The following is a 16,745-nucleotide window of genomic DNA, read 5'->3' as shown; positions in this document are numbered from 1 at the left end:
AACATTCCAGTTTGCAATGGCACAAGAGACTGGCTGCTTAATTTCCTTAAGACAAAACAAACCGCCACACGTCTCTCTCTCTCTCTCTCTCTCTCTCTCTCTCTCTCTCTCTCTCTGATTAGGCAAATACAAACTCAAATACAAACTCACATAAAAGAGAGAGTGCTTGTCCCTAAATTACTGATGACAGTAGAAACAAAGGCTGGCAGTAAACCGAATGTGAACTTGGCCGAATACAGTGTAGTGAAATGTGGGGGTTCGGCATACTCAGCCCCGGGCAGCCTCAAAGCTGTGTATCAGGTGTTCAGAAACAACACAACATAGCCACAGGCTCTGAATACACTCATGATTATGAGGTTCAAAATACATGTGGTTATATTCAAAAATATTGTCATAGACAGAGGCGTCGCTAGGCCCTTTTTAGGGGGGCTTCAGCCTAAACCCCTAAACCTCTGCCTAGCTCCCCTAAAAATGTGTGATTAATGTAAGCTACACAAATTTGTGTTCACTTCAGTCTTGTTATAATCAGATTCAGTGCGTTCTTCATCTTCAATCCGCAGTGGCGCCGAGCAGAGAGCATGTCAGAAACAGTGGACCGGGTGTGTGTGTGTTTGTGTGTTCATCTGAGCCTCATTGGTCTGTCACTGCTCGTCAATGTCAGAATATTTGAGATGACCAATCAAATCAAAGTAGGAGGGCTTTATGTTCACAGACGCTGCTGGGCGAGAATTTTAACAGTGCGACTCGACGTGTACGGTCAAGTGCGAGATAAGATGCATGAGCTAAACTTAACATTTTATATTTGACATTTTTTAGGTCATAAATGTTAAACGAATGACAAAAAATAATCAGGCAAACTAATATAGTTTTGTCTATTTTCGCCATTCTGAACTGAAAATAGGCCTATGTAACGTGTAATGTAATAATTAGTTTACTGTCATTGTGAGGGAACAAGAAACATTAACAAAGCCGTTTTCATCATGTTAGGCACAAGATTAATAATGAATGTGTACATATTGAGAATATAATACAAATTGTAGCCTTTAGTAAATTAAAAAAGCTCAGCTTTAGGAGGGGAAGAGAAAGGGATGAAGAGACTGAGAAAAAAAGAGTGATGGAGGAGATGAGGAGAGAGCAGGTATTGACAAATAATATACTGCCCACTGACATGGTTTTAAAGCTATTTCTTATCCTTTTTTTTTGGTCTTAAAACGTCTTGAAATGCACGTATCAGAGAAATAAAAAATTTGAACCCCCTACCAACCTCAAATTTAGAACCTCTTTGATTATAAAGCCCTGTCTACGGCCCTGTATTAGGCATTAGATCAATAATGAATGTGTAGCCTACATATTGTGAATGCAACCTATCAGTTGACCCTATGTTTACTTTCTTCACTGACAGACAAAAATGAAAAGCCTATATCAGTCAAAGCTCAGCTTCAGGAGGGGAAGAGACAGGGCAAGATAAAAACAAAGAGAAAAAGAGTGTGATGCTGATGAGGAGAGAAAAATAATCAGCTGCCCACTGACATGGTTTTAAAGCTGTTATCCAATTTTTTTGGCCTTCAAAACATCTTAAAATGCACAAATGTAGATCAGAGAAATAAAAATTTTCTCGGGGAAACACCGAACCCCCCTAAGTGCCCAACCTCACATTTGGGACGACAGTGATTATAAAACCCTGCCTTTGCATGGTAATGAAATTAATAGTGAGCATTAGATCCTAAACTAAAGTGTTAACTTTTTTTATTATAAAAAAAAACAAAAATTCATACCCTCATTGGGGGCTTAGCCCCCCTAAAATGAAAATCCTAGTGACGCCCCTGGTCATAGACAGAAGTCGCTATTGAGATATTGAGGCAAACTTCATACCCCGTACAATCACGTGATTCACCTTAATTCACTCTCCATATAGATTTGTTATAAAAAATGTTGATTATTACCGGACTCCTTTTAACATGATATTCTAAAATGCACTGAAGTAGTTTTCTGCCTCAGAGCAAAAAAAGAAAAGAAAAAAGTTTAAAATAAGATAGTGAACTGTGTAATAGTGGGATGTACAGTGAGAACCACAAATCGTCGTTATCATTAGAAATAAATGTTCAATTGTAAAACAGTTACATTAAAAAAAATCATCACAATTGTTTAAAATTCGAAATAGTCCAACTGTGAAAAATAAAGTTGCAATTATGCGATAAGTCTTAATCATGAGAAATAATTTCGTAATTGCTACTTACAAAATGAGAAATAAAGCCACAAATGAGAGAAAGTTGCAAGAGTGAGATATTAATTTACTCTGTGAGATAGTCTCAATTGGAAGATAAAGTTGCAGCTACAGTACAAGAAGTAAAATTGCAGTTGTGACAGCTTGTGAGATATAAAGTTCCAGTTACGGTTTTGGTTTACTGTAGGGCCAAAAGTAAACTTAGTTTTTTTTTAAATGCAGTTTTCACTGTTTAGTGCCTAGCCTTTCAAAATATTCTCCTTTTGATAGCGTGCGTGAATGCAGGCGTCGAAACATGCTATTTTTCTCCATAAGTCATGACCGATAAAAAATATCTTGGTATTATTTTAAACTAAAGTTTCGGCAATCTCATTAGTCCTACACACAAGAGTTTGTCAATGCTGGCATATGTTGTGGTTGCAGTCTCCGGTATTTTGTTGTTGTTGTTCTTCTGTCTGTTTAATTTCATTACTGTGCAACAACAGCCTGCAAGGGCCAGTGTTGCCACCTTGTGAAACAACTGATTAGTGCTAAACAAATTCAATTCACATATGTGACCTGAATAAAACAATACAAAATTTTTGTTACGCACACTGTATGTGAATCCTCGCTTAAGCGTGAAGATCAAAGTAGCCAATACTTCGGCCGTGTGTGCGACTGTTTGCAAGACAGAGTGAAACACAGAAAAAGAAGTATACCCGGGGCTTAAAAGCCAAAACGCATTGGGCTTAAGGGAACAGGCTTCCATAAGGCTGTGCTTAATCCCTGTAAATATTCACAGGGCGCTGATTTAACCCTGCATGCCATTTTTCTTTTCCTGTAATAGAAGCCACTTAACTTCCTGCTGAGGTTTACTCTTGTATTTGAGACTGCACTGTGGATGTGTTCACTTGATATAGTGTCTTTTCTATAAAGTGCCACCTGACACCTCCCCGTTTCTTTTTACCTGCTGGTTCTGTGAGTCACTGGCTGTCTCCAGGGCATGCAACGTTTATTTGTGGATCCAGTGCCTTATAGCCCAGTCACGTCAAAAAGGCTTTTCATTTTCTGGGTGCAACTCAAGACCCAACAAAGCTTAACGGAGTTTGTTTCCCACAAATGCGTTCAGAGGGAGGTGGGGGATCTGAGTTTGCTTTCTAGGTCACGTCTGATGCCACAGTTTTGAAAGATTTATCAAGCATACTAAAGGTATGGTCAGTCTATGTGAGTGTAGTGTGGTAAAATGCATTTAGACAGTGTTCTTGCCCTCCTGCTCTCCCCTTTTTAATTTAGCTTGACCTATTTTGTTAACAGCTCAGGCTGAAAAATTAACAAGTTAAAGTGCTTTTTGATCAATAACTGGTGAATTTGCCAATCAAACCAATTTATAAGCCTGATTCACCTGGTTCCATCCACAAACTTTAGGCAGTACTGAAGCTTTCCCACAACACTTAAGCAACCTATAATTTGACGTGAATGATCAAGTTACTCTTTTGTTTGTGCAGTCATGCACAGCTAACAGCAGAAACAGCAGTGCTGTGATGCTCCATGATAAGTATTAGAGGTCACATGACCTGCCTATGCAGCGCTATTGATTCAAATGAATCAAAGAATGCATTCAAATAACACTTTGGATTGTTTGTTATGTATGGTTCTCTGCTTGAAAGATTTTGTTTGTACTCTCCCCTGAATCCTTGAGAGGAACAATCATGTGTATAAATTCTTAACTCAGATCATATTTTTTATGAATTAAAGATCTGACATTCACATGTATATTACAGAATTGACTTAAAGGTGCACTGTGTAATATTTAGGAGGATCTGTAGACAGAAAGGCAATATAATATACATAACTGTGTTTTCAGTGGTGTATAAAGACCTTGCTAAATGAACCGTTATGTTTTTTACCTTAGAATGAGACATTTATATCTTCATACACCGCAGGTCCCCTTACATTGAAATGCGGCGACATGTTTCAACAGTGGCCCTAAACGGACAAACGCGTGTCATCACTATGCTGTTCTTCGTGCAAAGAAGCTAGCTAAAGTCAGCGAATAAAACACTGACACGATGAACAAGTAACAATAATATTCGCAATAACATCGTTTTACTGAATAATAAAGTAAACATAATTTCTTAATTTATCTTTGTAAAGAAACCTCATTGCTGAACTGGCTACTCTCTGCTGTCTCAGACGACGACATGTTTTCCTGTCGGCCACCATAACTTTTGATGATTACAATTCGTAACCTCACCACTAGATGCCGCTAGAAATCACACACTGCGCCTTTAATGTAGTCTATGACATATTCAATTAAGTCATTCTGAATATAATGGCCCATCTGCCTAAATATCCATAACTTCACAAAAAATGTTTACACAATAATGTATAGATGCTTATATATACAGTACATTTATAATAATAATTAGGATGATAGATACAGATGATTTACATCTTACTGTCTTGATTTTTCAAGAGTATATTGTATTATTTATAGTGTTGCTTGGCCACATGTAAATAATATTGATTTTAATCAGCATGAAGAATTGGTACTGTTGTAATATGGGAAGGTATGCCACGGCTACCTAAAGAAACCTGGCCCAACAAATGCTGTTTAAAAAAGAAGTTCAAATGAGGCCAGCCATTACAGACCCAGCATCCCAAGCAAACAGTAGCTGCACTTTAGTGCAAAGAAACCTTGTGTGGTCAAGAGGATTTAATTTGCCTTTTCAAAATCCCCACTATTAGTTTGCCACTGCCAACATTCTAATGGAAATCAATTCAAGTAATTGGAGAGCAAACTCTTAATTTTCTACATATCACCATCAATTGTGATACAATATCATTGTTTAGAAAAACAGAAGCAAGAAGGCACAATAATTATTTATAACTTATTTGTATTACATATTTAAAATACTTCAAACTTGCTGACTAATATTTGATTTGAAATATATAATATTGATGGTTATAATAAATTAAAACCTGTCTGTAAATATCATACTCTAAATTCTGACAAAGCAGAGATCCGAACACATCCTGTATCAGTTAATGCATTTGTTTTTTTTTGTCATTGCTGGATTACTCATTTTTTTTAAATTTACCCCTCTGTTATGAGATTATAAAATTAACCCTATAGCATCCTTAAAAGGGATAGTTCACCCAGGTAAATCCAAACCTGATTACATTTCTTTTCTACATTTTGTGTCTAACACAAAAATATATTTTGAAGAATGTTGGTAACCAAACAGAATTATGTTGTATGGACATTTCTCAAAATATATTCATGTTCCTCATAAGAAAGGAAGTCAAAAGGTTTTGGAACGTCATAATGTTCATCACAGAATTTTCATTTTTGGGTGAACTATCCCAAATTAACTACAAATGCACCTTTTTAAAAGTTGAACATCTTTTTTATTAAAGTAAACATGATGCTGACGTGGTATTTCATGGGAGCCAGAGGAATATGTAATGACTTCTTGATACTTTTTTAAGGTCTGGGATTGAATCGACATGTAGAACTGCAAATCAGTATTCATCTCCACAGGCATTTGTTACTCCCAAATAAACAGCACATAGTTTCCAACGCTGTTCTCTCAGGCGCAGGACTCAGAGGGAACTGTCCATATACTCCCCAAACTTCCCACTTCCATGTCCCACCTCTTTCTATACCTGCTTCCCATCACAAATGAACAGAGGTGTTTCCCCTGTCAGCAGCCCATCGTGCAGAGGGGCAGCTTTTGTTAGGTTGGGATTTAATTGGTTAATTAGTATCCAGCCACGTCCAAATTTGTCAAATCTATGCTGGCCATTAATTTTGTAGAAGAACATACAATTAAGAGCTCATTAGTACTCTCACAGGGATATGCCCTTTCATCTGCTGGAGGAACATTAAGAGTTGGCCCAACTCCAGAGCAAAGACCTCTCTTCCTCCTGTACTGCAGCTTCCTTAACATGCCTCACCTGGCATACTAAGTCCGGCCATATGGAATTCTGTTGTATAAAGGATTGTTTAACATGCTCTTTCAACATATAGATTTTTTTACTTGAAAGACTACGCAATATTAGAGTCTCTGTGCTTCATACAAACTAATTTCAGCTTGTCTCCAGCTGGAAATAAAACATTTCTGCACTCAAAATGCCCTAAATAAGCTAGAGCAAGTTTTGTAGAGTAATTTTTTTTTAAATAATAATAATTAATTGTACACACACACGTGTGTGTGTGTGTGTGTGTGTGTGTGTGTGTGTGTGTGTGTGTGTGTGTGTGTGTGTGTGTGTGTGTGTGTGTGTGTGTGTGTGTGTGTGTGTGTGTGTGTGTGTGTGTGTGTGTGTGAGCGACTTCTGCTCTGAGTAAGTGTAGTGTAGCTTGAAATTCACTGAAAATGTCATTGCTAGTGGTGTGACCTGTTGCCCTATGCTATGCTGCATCACTCAATTGCATAATTTTGGTTAAAGGGGATTTCCATTCCTCTCTGTTAATACTCTGTCAAACAACAAACGGCTTATTCTTTCACTCATTATTTAATAAAATGCATTCAACTGGTTACTAGCCGTAGCTACATTGTAGTTGTTTTCATCATTATAATATTTAACTTCTCAATAATTGTTATTTCTAATTTTTATTTGATGGGATTTCAGCTAGATTGTCAATATAAATAATTAAATTCTGAGTGGTTCAAAAAGTTGTAACAAACATATCACTGCAGGTTGTCATTTTGGCAGCACTTTTTACAGTGTAGGAATAAGGCATGAAGACAAAGACATGACAAAGCATGAAAAATCTAAGGCATGAAGAGATTTCCCTTACACTACCATGCACAGCTTGAAGGCACCAAAAATATATTTTTATTTATATATAATATATATATATATATATATATATATATATATATATATATATATATATATATATATATATATATATATATATATATATATATATATATATATTAACATGTGATTGATTCAATATTGGATTATAGTTATTGTGGATATCAAAGATCTGTATGAGTACCATCAGGCTCCTATGATGGACCTAATGTCTTATGAAGGAGGCGACAAAAAACAGATAAAGACCTTAAAGAAAGACTAAAAGAATATAAAAGTAAAACAGAATGAAAGAGAGGACAAAACACAGAGACATATTGACTGACCAAGCGTAATGCATGATGTTAGGGCCAGCTGGGGCCAGAGTGGCATTGAGCCATCCCACCTCTGACTGTCATCTACTCTGACATTCTGGCTAAGCTGGATCTCATTAGGATGAGGGTGACTTTGATCCTGTCAGCAGTGATGTGACTCCCTCTATATAGGTTGCCTTCAAAGTAAACTGCTGTATCATTGTATCTTTCATACCTAGTTATCTATATTTGTAGTCCTTTTTTCTCTTACCTGACTCACATCCCCTAGAACCTGAATATTAACCTTTCAGTTACAAATGGAAAAATAAGGTTTTAGATCAGTGCCTCTCACCTCTTTCACTCACTCATGGTTTGTTCAGTGTGTTAGTTATAGATTTAAACTTGGTGACAGCATGGAACCATTGAGGCAGCAGAAAAATTGAGAACATTTCTAAATGTTGCTATACTCAAAGGCAATATATGTCAAGGTTTTGGGTAAAAAATAAAAATGGGGTTCTCTTGATCAGTGACGTGCAGTGGTGTTCTGAAATGAGGAGGCAAAGTCCTCACTGTTTTTTTTTTTCTTTCTGGTTGTTTTTATGTAAATTCATGTTCCAGTTACACTTAATGCTGATGCTTTTTTCATCATTACTTATGCTATCAAGAAAATAACATTTATTGCAACAGTAACTATGTAAACAAGTTATTTAAAATGTTAAAAATATTTCACAATATTATTGTTTTTTTATTAAATAAATGCAGCTTTGGTGAGCATAAGTCTTCTTTCAAAAATATATAAAAAAAATAACCAACCACAAACTTTTGAACAGCAGGAAAACAACAATGGAGAATACTTTTACAGAAATTATTAATCTTTGTTCATGTTAATATTTACATTTAAAGTTTCATTAATTAATTAAATGTTTTAAATTATAATAATGTATTATGAAAGTAACATAAATTAATATGAATTAACACATTTATTAATTTATATTAACTTAGATTAATAAATGTTTTAAAATGCTTTTCTTTTTAGTTCATCTTACCAAATGTACTAACTGAACTTTATTTTAATGTTAAATGCAAAAAAAAGTCTAGTTTCTTGACCACACCTCCCGTAACCTCCTATCTAAAAAAAGAACTCTACACACACTAAGACAGTATGCTATGTAAATCATAAACTTAAATAATTCACTGCAGCCTAGTAGCCAGTCAGAAGGGACTGCTCCATAATAGATGGTGCTACAGTGGTGAGCTCAGCTTGAATCTGCACTCTTAAGTAAACAGACTTTTAAAAAATGACCTGTTTAAATATATTATGGAAGTTAGACTTAAAACCAGGGCTCTTTAGCTGAAAAATACATGACAGAAATCTACAAACCTATAGACAACTGACATTTAATTTATCTCATTAGCCAACTTAGTGTTACATATTTCCTGATATCATTAGCGTGGTACAATAGAAAAAGATTTTGAATGAGTGCTTGGCTGACTGTTTCAGAGGACATCTGGGATGGGGTGAAAATCATTAGCTATACTGCTAGAGCTCGCCTAGCTGTAATTGCCTCGTCTCAGAATAGCATCAAATGAACACATTCTGAAAAGGGGGTTTAATGCATCACTCAGTTAACTCAGCAAACATTTGACTCTCATAAAAGTTTTGCCTGTCAGATGGGATATTCTTTATAGATTAGAACTGTTTAGGGCTTCCTGCACTTTGCAAGCTTGTTAAAGAAATTATGCAACCAGATAATATAAAGTCTGGTAAGCAAATATTTATGGCTTCAGTAACTGGCAAGTATTTCCTAAGGCCTGTTGCGGTTGATTCAACATTCATATTGCAATGACTATAGTGAACAAGGTCACAATCTCAGTTTCAAAGTTTTGCCCTAACAGTCATTTTGCGCTATATATCCAGTTCAGCTTCATTTGCTTTATTTTTAATTGAGCATTAAGCACTGGCTTAAAATCAATCAGTTCCTTGTCTCGAATCATTAATTAAGCAACTTTCTGTCTTCTTCGATATCTCCCATTGTTTGTTTAAGAGCCTTTCATAAAAACTGCTTGTTTATCATTGTTTTTGAGAGAAAGGTACTTGACCTACTATTAATTATGAATGGTGCTGCTGCATAATGACTGGAGTCAATAACAATATATATTTCAATGCACAATATCAACCAGGGCCTTCTGATAACAACACAATAAGAAGGAAACTTTGCTTCTCTCCTATAGTGGATCTTAGTAGAACACTTGCCTTGTAACGTTGGGTTGACATCACATGTTGGTCAGCTTCAATTTTAAGTGAAGACTTAGTGCATCACAAAAGTGGCAAGTGTTCACCATTAGAAAAAAGAGGATTTTTCAAATGCAAGCCATTTTGTCTATCAGTTAATATTGATTGTGAGCTCCCAGATAAATGTCATTGAATTAGCCTAATTTTAGCAAATGTTCTCAAAGACTTTGCAACTTTTGCTAAATTCTCAAATGGTTTCATGTTTTTCTTTTATTTTGGCACTTTTTGGGATAGGATTAAAATAATGTTTTCGAGAACAAGAAAATACATGACAACATTTTTAAAGCACTGCCTCAACATCTTGTTGCAAAACACTAATAAAAACTCCCTGCTTGTGTCTTACCTTTCCATGTTTTCAGTAAGGCAGACTGCACCTGGATAGCCATCCCCCCTGGCAGAGAGAGGCCCCTGTGACAACCCTGGGCGAGTTTTCCACGTCTCCATTAATCCAGTAACTGGAGAAATTAGATTCAACAAGGGGTTCGTCTGGTCTCTCAAATTGTGGCGTGAAAACGACATTGTTCCTTGCGCTCCGATCTGGTAATGAAATGAATGTCCACCTGAATTAACGCCAACAATAGCCGACATGGGCACATTATTATTCTCTTGGTAATAGCTGCCATCATTGGTTTCCTGTTTAATCCCCTTGGGCAGGCCATTGTTAGGAAACACACCAGGTTCATAGTTGCCATTCAGAGAAGAAACAGGAGGTCCCAAGATCCCAGAAAGACTATATTCATCAATATTATCCCTCAAAGACAAGTATGTGGTCTCTGCAGAAGTAAAGCAGCCCAGAGAGTGCTGTGGCTCAACAAAATGGAGGTTCGAACAAGTCACCTCTCTGTTTGGCTCTGTCTTAATGTGAGTCACGAATGGAGAGTGTGGTATAGCGCTCTTGCTGCTGCCTAGGCACATGCTTCTGTAATCAGTGCCAGGTTCATTTTTTATATATTTGGCCACTCCCATAGCATCCAATCCGATGTTAAATATTTCCCCATCCACGTTCTCTACCTTCGGAAACTCGAATCCCTTGAAGTCATGCTCTCGGCTCTCAGGGCTGTTGACGTCATTTTGCACTAGGCCCAATCCACTGGGAGGGCTAGAGACAGAGAAGCCCCTTGATGAGTTCCTGGGACTGGACATGGTCATGCTGCCAACAGTGGGCGGACTGGAGATGGATGGTCTAATGTTACAGGTATTGCCTCCATTTGTTGTTGGACTTGAGACGGATGATCTCATGTTGGTGTTACAGGAAATTGGTGACCTTACACTACCTATACTACGAGGGCTGGAAACCGGAGACTTCATAACACTGAGTGGACTAGCCAGTGGAGGTGACCCCACCATGCTGGATTTTACAGGGCTACAGGTGTTGGGGCTGGTGTGGTGACCTTGGGTCAAGTTGGTGCTGGCAGAAGCCAGCGACGGACAATCAGAATCAAAGTAGGTGGGGCTGGTAGTGGACGACACCATGTTGTGTCCTGTAGGACTAGGCATGGGGCCAGACCCATCAGTGCTGCAAGAAAGAACGGTGGCCATTGCAAAGGACTCCTGAGGGCCACCATTGGGTTGTTGGGACCCAGGTGGGAATGAAGCTGGGGGAGCTTTCATCTTTGGGCTCCCAGTTGTTCTGGGCTGGCTGTCATCAATTGCTTTCCCACAAAGAGGATACAGTTTCCCTGGGCTACCCTGCCCACCCACAGTACCATGTTGGGCAAAGCCAAAATCTGCCTCCCTGGCAGCATTCATGTACAAGCCCATAGACTCAGCAACCGTTTTGGAGAGCTCCTTTGAATCTGTTTCTGACTTGCGGTTGTTGAAGGAGTTGTTGAAGGAGGGAAACGGTAATGGTTGATTCTGGTTTACTCTAAGCACTGTTGTCTCGGTAGTCTTAAAGTTGTTGTCCTTGCAGACAGACGGCACATTAGGGGCATTGCTCGAGTTTACAATATCCATGAGCACATCACTGTTTGTCAAACTCTCTTCTGCAGAACAGCAATACTCCATGGTGTTTGGCATCTGTGCCCATTTGTTTTCTGGAGTTGCCCCTTCGGAGTAACTTTGGTATCTTTTAGTCTCCATACCTGGATCATTTGATAAACCTAATGGGCCAATAAATTAGAGACATTTAGACCTTGCAGTCAAAATGGCAATGTTTTGATAAGTACAAAGAAATCTCATTAGTTAGACTGTCAAACCAAATAGCACACATAATCATAACTGGTTTAGTTTGAATATTTTTGGAAAATGAATTATAGACATCCTATTTAATAAATACATCTTTGCATTTTGTGATTACAAAGAAATGTATAATTTATTTATTTATAGGATTCACTGGGCTTTAAAAATGTCACATGGCACATTTTCCTTATTCTTATTATTTTTTTCACCTAATACATTCATTATTTTTGTTTTTAAAGACTAATTGCTATCCTCAGATTTAAATGGGACTCTTTTTGCTGCTTTGTGCAATTGCCCCCTTCTTCATAAATGCGGGGGCCGTGCTGTCTCTGTCAATCCACGGTCAACCCCAACCACAACCCCCAACCTGAAATGTTTTCTATTTGACACATTTATTTTAGATTTCCAATGTGCTTTACTATGGTTTCACCACCACGCTGTGTGAATCCACTAAATTAACTATGAAACTCTTTTAGCAGAGCTCAACGGCACTGCCTCCGCAGACATCAGATGCAACACTATTCATTCGAGGAAGTTTCATGGGATCCACTAACCCATCTCATTGAATATGAATTGTGACCAAGCAGGTAACTTTTTCTCCGCAACTCCCTGTGCTTTACTCAGAGCCGGCCCTCCCTATACGCGAAGTCGCGAACTAAGCGGCTGCTTAGGGCCCCGCCGCCACTAGGGGGCCCCCAAACTATGGTCCGACCCTGACCTGTAATTCGACGTAAATTCACATCACATGTTAACGCAGTGTTTATTATTAGCGTTTATATAGCGTAAGTTTATTATTTGCATTTGCTTTAAAGCCTTGCCGGTTAAACATTTCGTTCGCGTGCTGTTCTGACATGTGTTTCTTTTTTTTCTGTGGGCGTACACACTGAGCTTGCACACACTAAAAACCTGTCAAACAGCGCTCGATTACTGGACTTTATCTCAATTGCTTCTGATTGTGCAAATACTGTCAAATACACTAAGGATTTACATAAACACAGTTGGTTATGTGACATTACTTATGTCAAAAGTGAAAGTAATCAGTTGCTTCTATCGCTTTGTTAGAAGTGGGACAGCAGCCTATAGTATAGCCTACATGGATAGTTAAAGGGACAGTTCACCCAAACATGATATTATTTACTCACTCACCATGTATCAATTTCTTTCTTCTGCTGAATACAAAATAGGATATTTTGAAGAATGTGGGTAACCAAACAGTTTCAGGTGCCCAATGACTTCCATATAGGGGGAAAAATACTATGGAAATCAATGTGGTCTATCAACTGCTTGTGTACACACATTCGTCAAAATATCTTCTTTTGTGGTCAGCAGAAGAAAGAAATTGATGCATGGAGAGAGTAAATAATGACAGAATTTTCATGGGTGAACTACCCCTTTAATGTTAATACATTTATTATTGTTATCTTGTTACAGGTCCAACTGATTCTGATCTGTTCATTTTATGTCTTATTTAAGTATTTAATTTAATATTGGCCGTTTTGTAATTAAATTATGTTATATATATATATATATATATATATATATATATATATATATATATATATATATAAGAAGATGCTGTTTATCTAAAGTTATTTGGTTAATTGTTCTGCACATTTGCTAGCATTTTTTTTTTCCAAAATCAGGTTTGCTGGTTTATTTAGTACACCACATTGAGTATACCACTTAGTACTGTAAGACTTTGAATATTAAAGTGCAAAATAAGAATTGGCCACTCTTGTGGGTTTGCTACTGTTACAATTTGAAACCGTATTAGGGTAAAAACATGCGAGGCAGACATTGATGTTAGCAACATAGCTTAAACTAATAAAATTGATAGTGGGTGTGTTTTGTAGTCTACAAATAATCAAGCATTGACAATAGTCGATCATAATGGCGGCACCATGGGCCCCCAAATAAAATTCTGCTTAGGGCCCCATAAAGGCTTGGGCCAGCCCTGGCTTTACTTTGCCACCCCTCTAACTTCAGCTGATGTCTGTCTGCACCATAAAAAGGTCCTTTACCTGCTATAAGACAAAAAATTTAGGACAGATGATAATATCACCATACAGATCAGGTCAAGTTAATAAAAATGTTACCCCAACCCTCATATACATCTGCTGACATATAGTGCTATATTTTTGCTTACTCTTGATTTGAACATAAGTGTTCTTCTTATTCACAGTTCACGGCCATGTGTACTGTCAGGCAGTCTCATTACTGGTGATAGCCATCTTTTCTACAGTATTTATAGTTGACAAATAGTCAACTATATAGTTTACAGTTATAGAATCTTGAATTCTTTGTTTCTGGATTTTATTATTATTTGTATTATTCTTTTTTTGTATTTTATGTCTAGAAAAGTAGAATGGTATATCAATTATTTATCTTCATTATATTTATACATTTGGTGTGTTTTACAAACAAAGAGACTCATTTTGTTGTTCAGATGTTAACAATACAACACAAGTACATTTTAGCACTGTTACATTTAGTTGGTGTGAATGCAAAAAAAAAAATGGTTTGAATGAGAAAACAAGCGACAACAGCTGTCAGGGTTCAATGCATTGTGTATTTAATCGTGTTCCCCACATATGTAATGAGTTGTTTTAGATTAAATAAATAAATAAAAATGGCGTGCACAAAAACAGAGTGGCTGAAATTTTCCCATCCTGTTGCACCAGGCACCAAGAGGAGAAAGCAAAGCCGACCGCTGTGAGTTTAAACCGTCATTCATGTAGAGTAGGCCTACAGACTTATTTCACCATCCATACCAAGTCAGTCATAAGTAGCCTAGCTCTTCTCTAGTGAGATGCAGTTAGTTCAGGCATCGCACTTTGAAAAGCAAAGTCAAATGGTAACGACAACGTTGCTTTAAACGTTTGACGTAGTTCTTTGTTTATGTTTTGTTTCCCCCCATCGTCTTTCTTCCCACGATACCGTGCTTATGCGCGCAACCATTGGACAGAAGCAGACACACTGTCGCCAAGAGTTTATCACGCCACTCACGGATTGGTCCCGTCGCTCTGTCAGTCTTTTATTTATAAGCTTTGTAGCCACAAAACTGCTGCGACATTCTTTGTAGAATTTAAATGACGAACTTTGCTCTATTTTTAGCCTATAAAAACTTTACGTGTTAGTTCGGACGCGTGATAATTCATGCACCATTGCAAAGCTAGCGACCTCCAGAATGATGCGTGTGACGCAGTTGATTCTTTTGCAGAAGAACTCCTGACTAAATATCTTTGCGATGCACTTTATTCATCACATGACGTCACGTGAATCAAGTATGCTTAAAAAAGTATGAATGTTTGCATGCATTTTCACAAGAATACATCTTCGCCGCTGTTCTCACTGTATGATCAGCCAGAAAGCTGGTAATTATTGTGCCCCATCTGTCTTACTTCAGTTTCGCTCAACTCTGAATTCACTGTACTTTAGCACACGTACAGTAAAATTGTAGATGATGTTAACGTTACGCGAAATAAATCATATCGCTTAATATCCCATGAAGAACTTGTCGACGGAACGAAAGAGATCATGTTAAGCTTTGATATAACAAGCTATATAATATTTTGTAGGATAGGCTTGATTTTATATTTGATATTGCGTTAGCATTAACGATGATGATAAGTATTCACTTGCATACATCCAGTCGGCTGTGGATGTATCGTTTAGCCGAGAAAACGTCAAACATATAATCTGATGCAAAGGATGTTTGTATCTAAATTGATAATTCTATTGTTACTATACAGGTGTAATTATAGGCCTATTTATGTTTATTTTCATCGCTTGAAAGTTGTAATGCACTTCATGCACTGCACGGGGATCCTGTCAAGTGAAACATCAAGTTTTAGACAAGTTTTTTAACGCGTCTGCATTTGCAATAGTTCATACATACATTAGTGGTTTGTTCTTCAGTGAGATAATAATAATAATATTAAGACATCTTACCGTAGTTATGACATCCAATTTTGACAGTTATCTTTACTGCTGGCCACTAGTAATCCGATGGACAAAACGGAGAAAATGACACTAAACAGTGTCGTTAAGTTGTGTTTAGAAGTATTCCCAGTGTTGCGACTGCTTGCATACTAGTTTCAGTTGTGACAGCTGAACGCACCGCACACTGCCGCGCGCATGACGCGAGATCCTTAACGACAGCGCACTGTACGCGTACAACGGTCGACAGCGACTTCACCGAAACGTCCTGTCGACAGTTTTCTGTTTACGTGCACATTGCTGCTAGATTGTTGAAGGCGCCCAACTGAAGACTAATAAAAACAGCGGAGGACTCAGACAGACTTGCGTAGCGACGTCATTGTGTGCACATGGACCCTCCTACTGCAATGAGAGCTCGAGTAGGAGGGGGCGACGAATGCGCTCAGGTATATACGGCTCTTGGTCCAGAAGTAGGACAAGGTAGTTTGATTGCGCAGGCGCTAACCTGTGCATCTAGGACAAATGGATGATGTGCAAATATTTAAGTGCATGACCTTACTTGCTAAAATGGGGGGGGGGGGGGCAGTTTGTGTACAGATTTTGAGGAGATGTGCAGATTAGTGCAATTATAAATGTTGTCTTCTGTAAATATGTAGCAGATATTGACTAAGTATTAGATCAAGCATTGAATGACAAATTGTTGGATGTGTATGCAAGAAATAACAATGTTGGAAGTGTATGCAAGAAAAAATGTTTTGGTCCCCCACTTTCATGTCATCCTCCAGTGGTCAGTTAAAGTTATGCAATTTTCAGATTTAAAAAAAAAATTAAAAAGAAAAATAGGTACATTTCATATTCCTTTTAGGCAGGTTAAGTCCTCTGACCTTGAAAGCACTTGGAAACCCAAACTACTAGATAAAGTCCTTTGAGATTGTCCTTTGGAAGTGGTGTGTGTGAATTTCAGGCTTGAGATGATCGCATAGGAAATCTGCTTAATGTGCAGTCTCTAACT

The 16,745-nt window shown here is 37.6% G+C and overlaps 1 protein-coding gene across 1 annotated transcript in view; it reads right to left on the bottom strand.

Moving 5' to 3' along the window:
- Positions 1-16,196, bottom strand: part of nr3c2 (nuclear receptor subfamily 3, group C, member 2) — an 82,597-nt gene extending 66,401 nt beyond the window's left edge. Inside the window, exons 1-2 of the mRNA XM_077246653.1 lie at positions 15,746-16,196; positions 9,957-11,715 (exon numbers count right to left, since the gene is read on the bottom strand). Of these exons, the coding sequence (XP_077102768.1) occupies positions 9,957-11,695 (1,739 nt within the window). The 5' untranslated portion in view covers positions 11,696-11,715; positions 15,746-16,196. The remainder of the gene's footprint in view (positions 1-9,956; positions 11,716-15,745) is intronic.
- Positions 16,197-16,745: the final 549 nt, after the last annotated feature.

Source organism: Siphateles boraxobius, unplaced genomic scaffold, assembly GCF_051911475.1.
Source record: "Siphateles boraxobius isolate OS27281-9 unplaced genomic scaffold, OSU_SipBor_1 29, whole genome shotgun sequence".
Classification (NCBI taxonomy): domain Eukaryota; kingdom Metazoa; phylum Chordata; class Actinopteri; order Cypriniformes; family Leuciscidae; genus Siphateles; species Siphateles boraxobius.
This window is presented reverse-complemented; position numbering and strand designations above follow the sequence as displayed.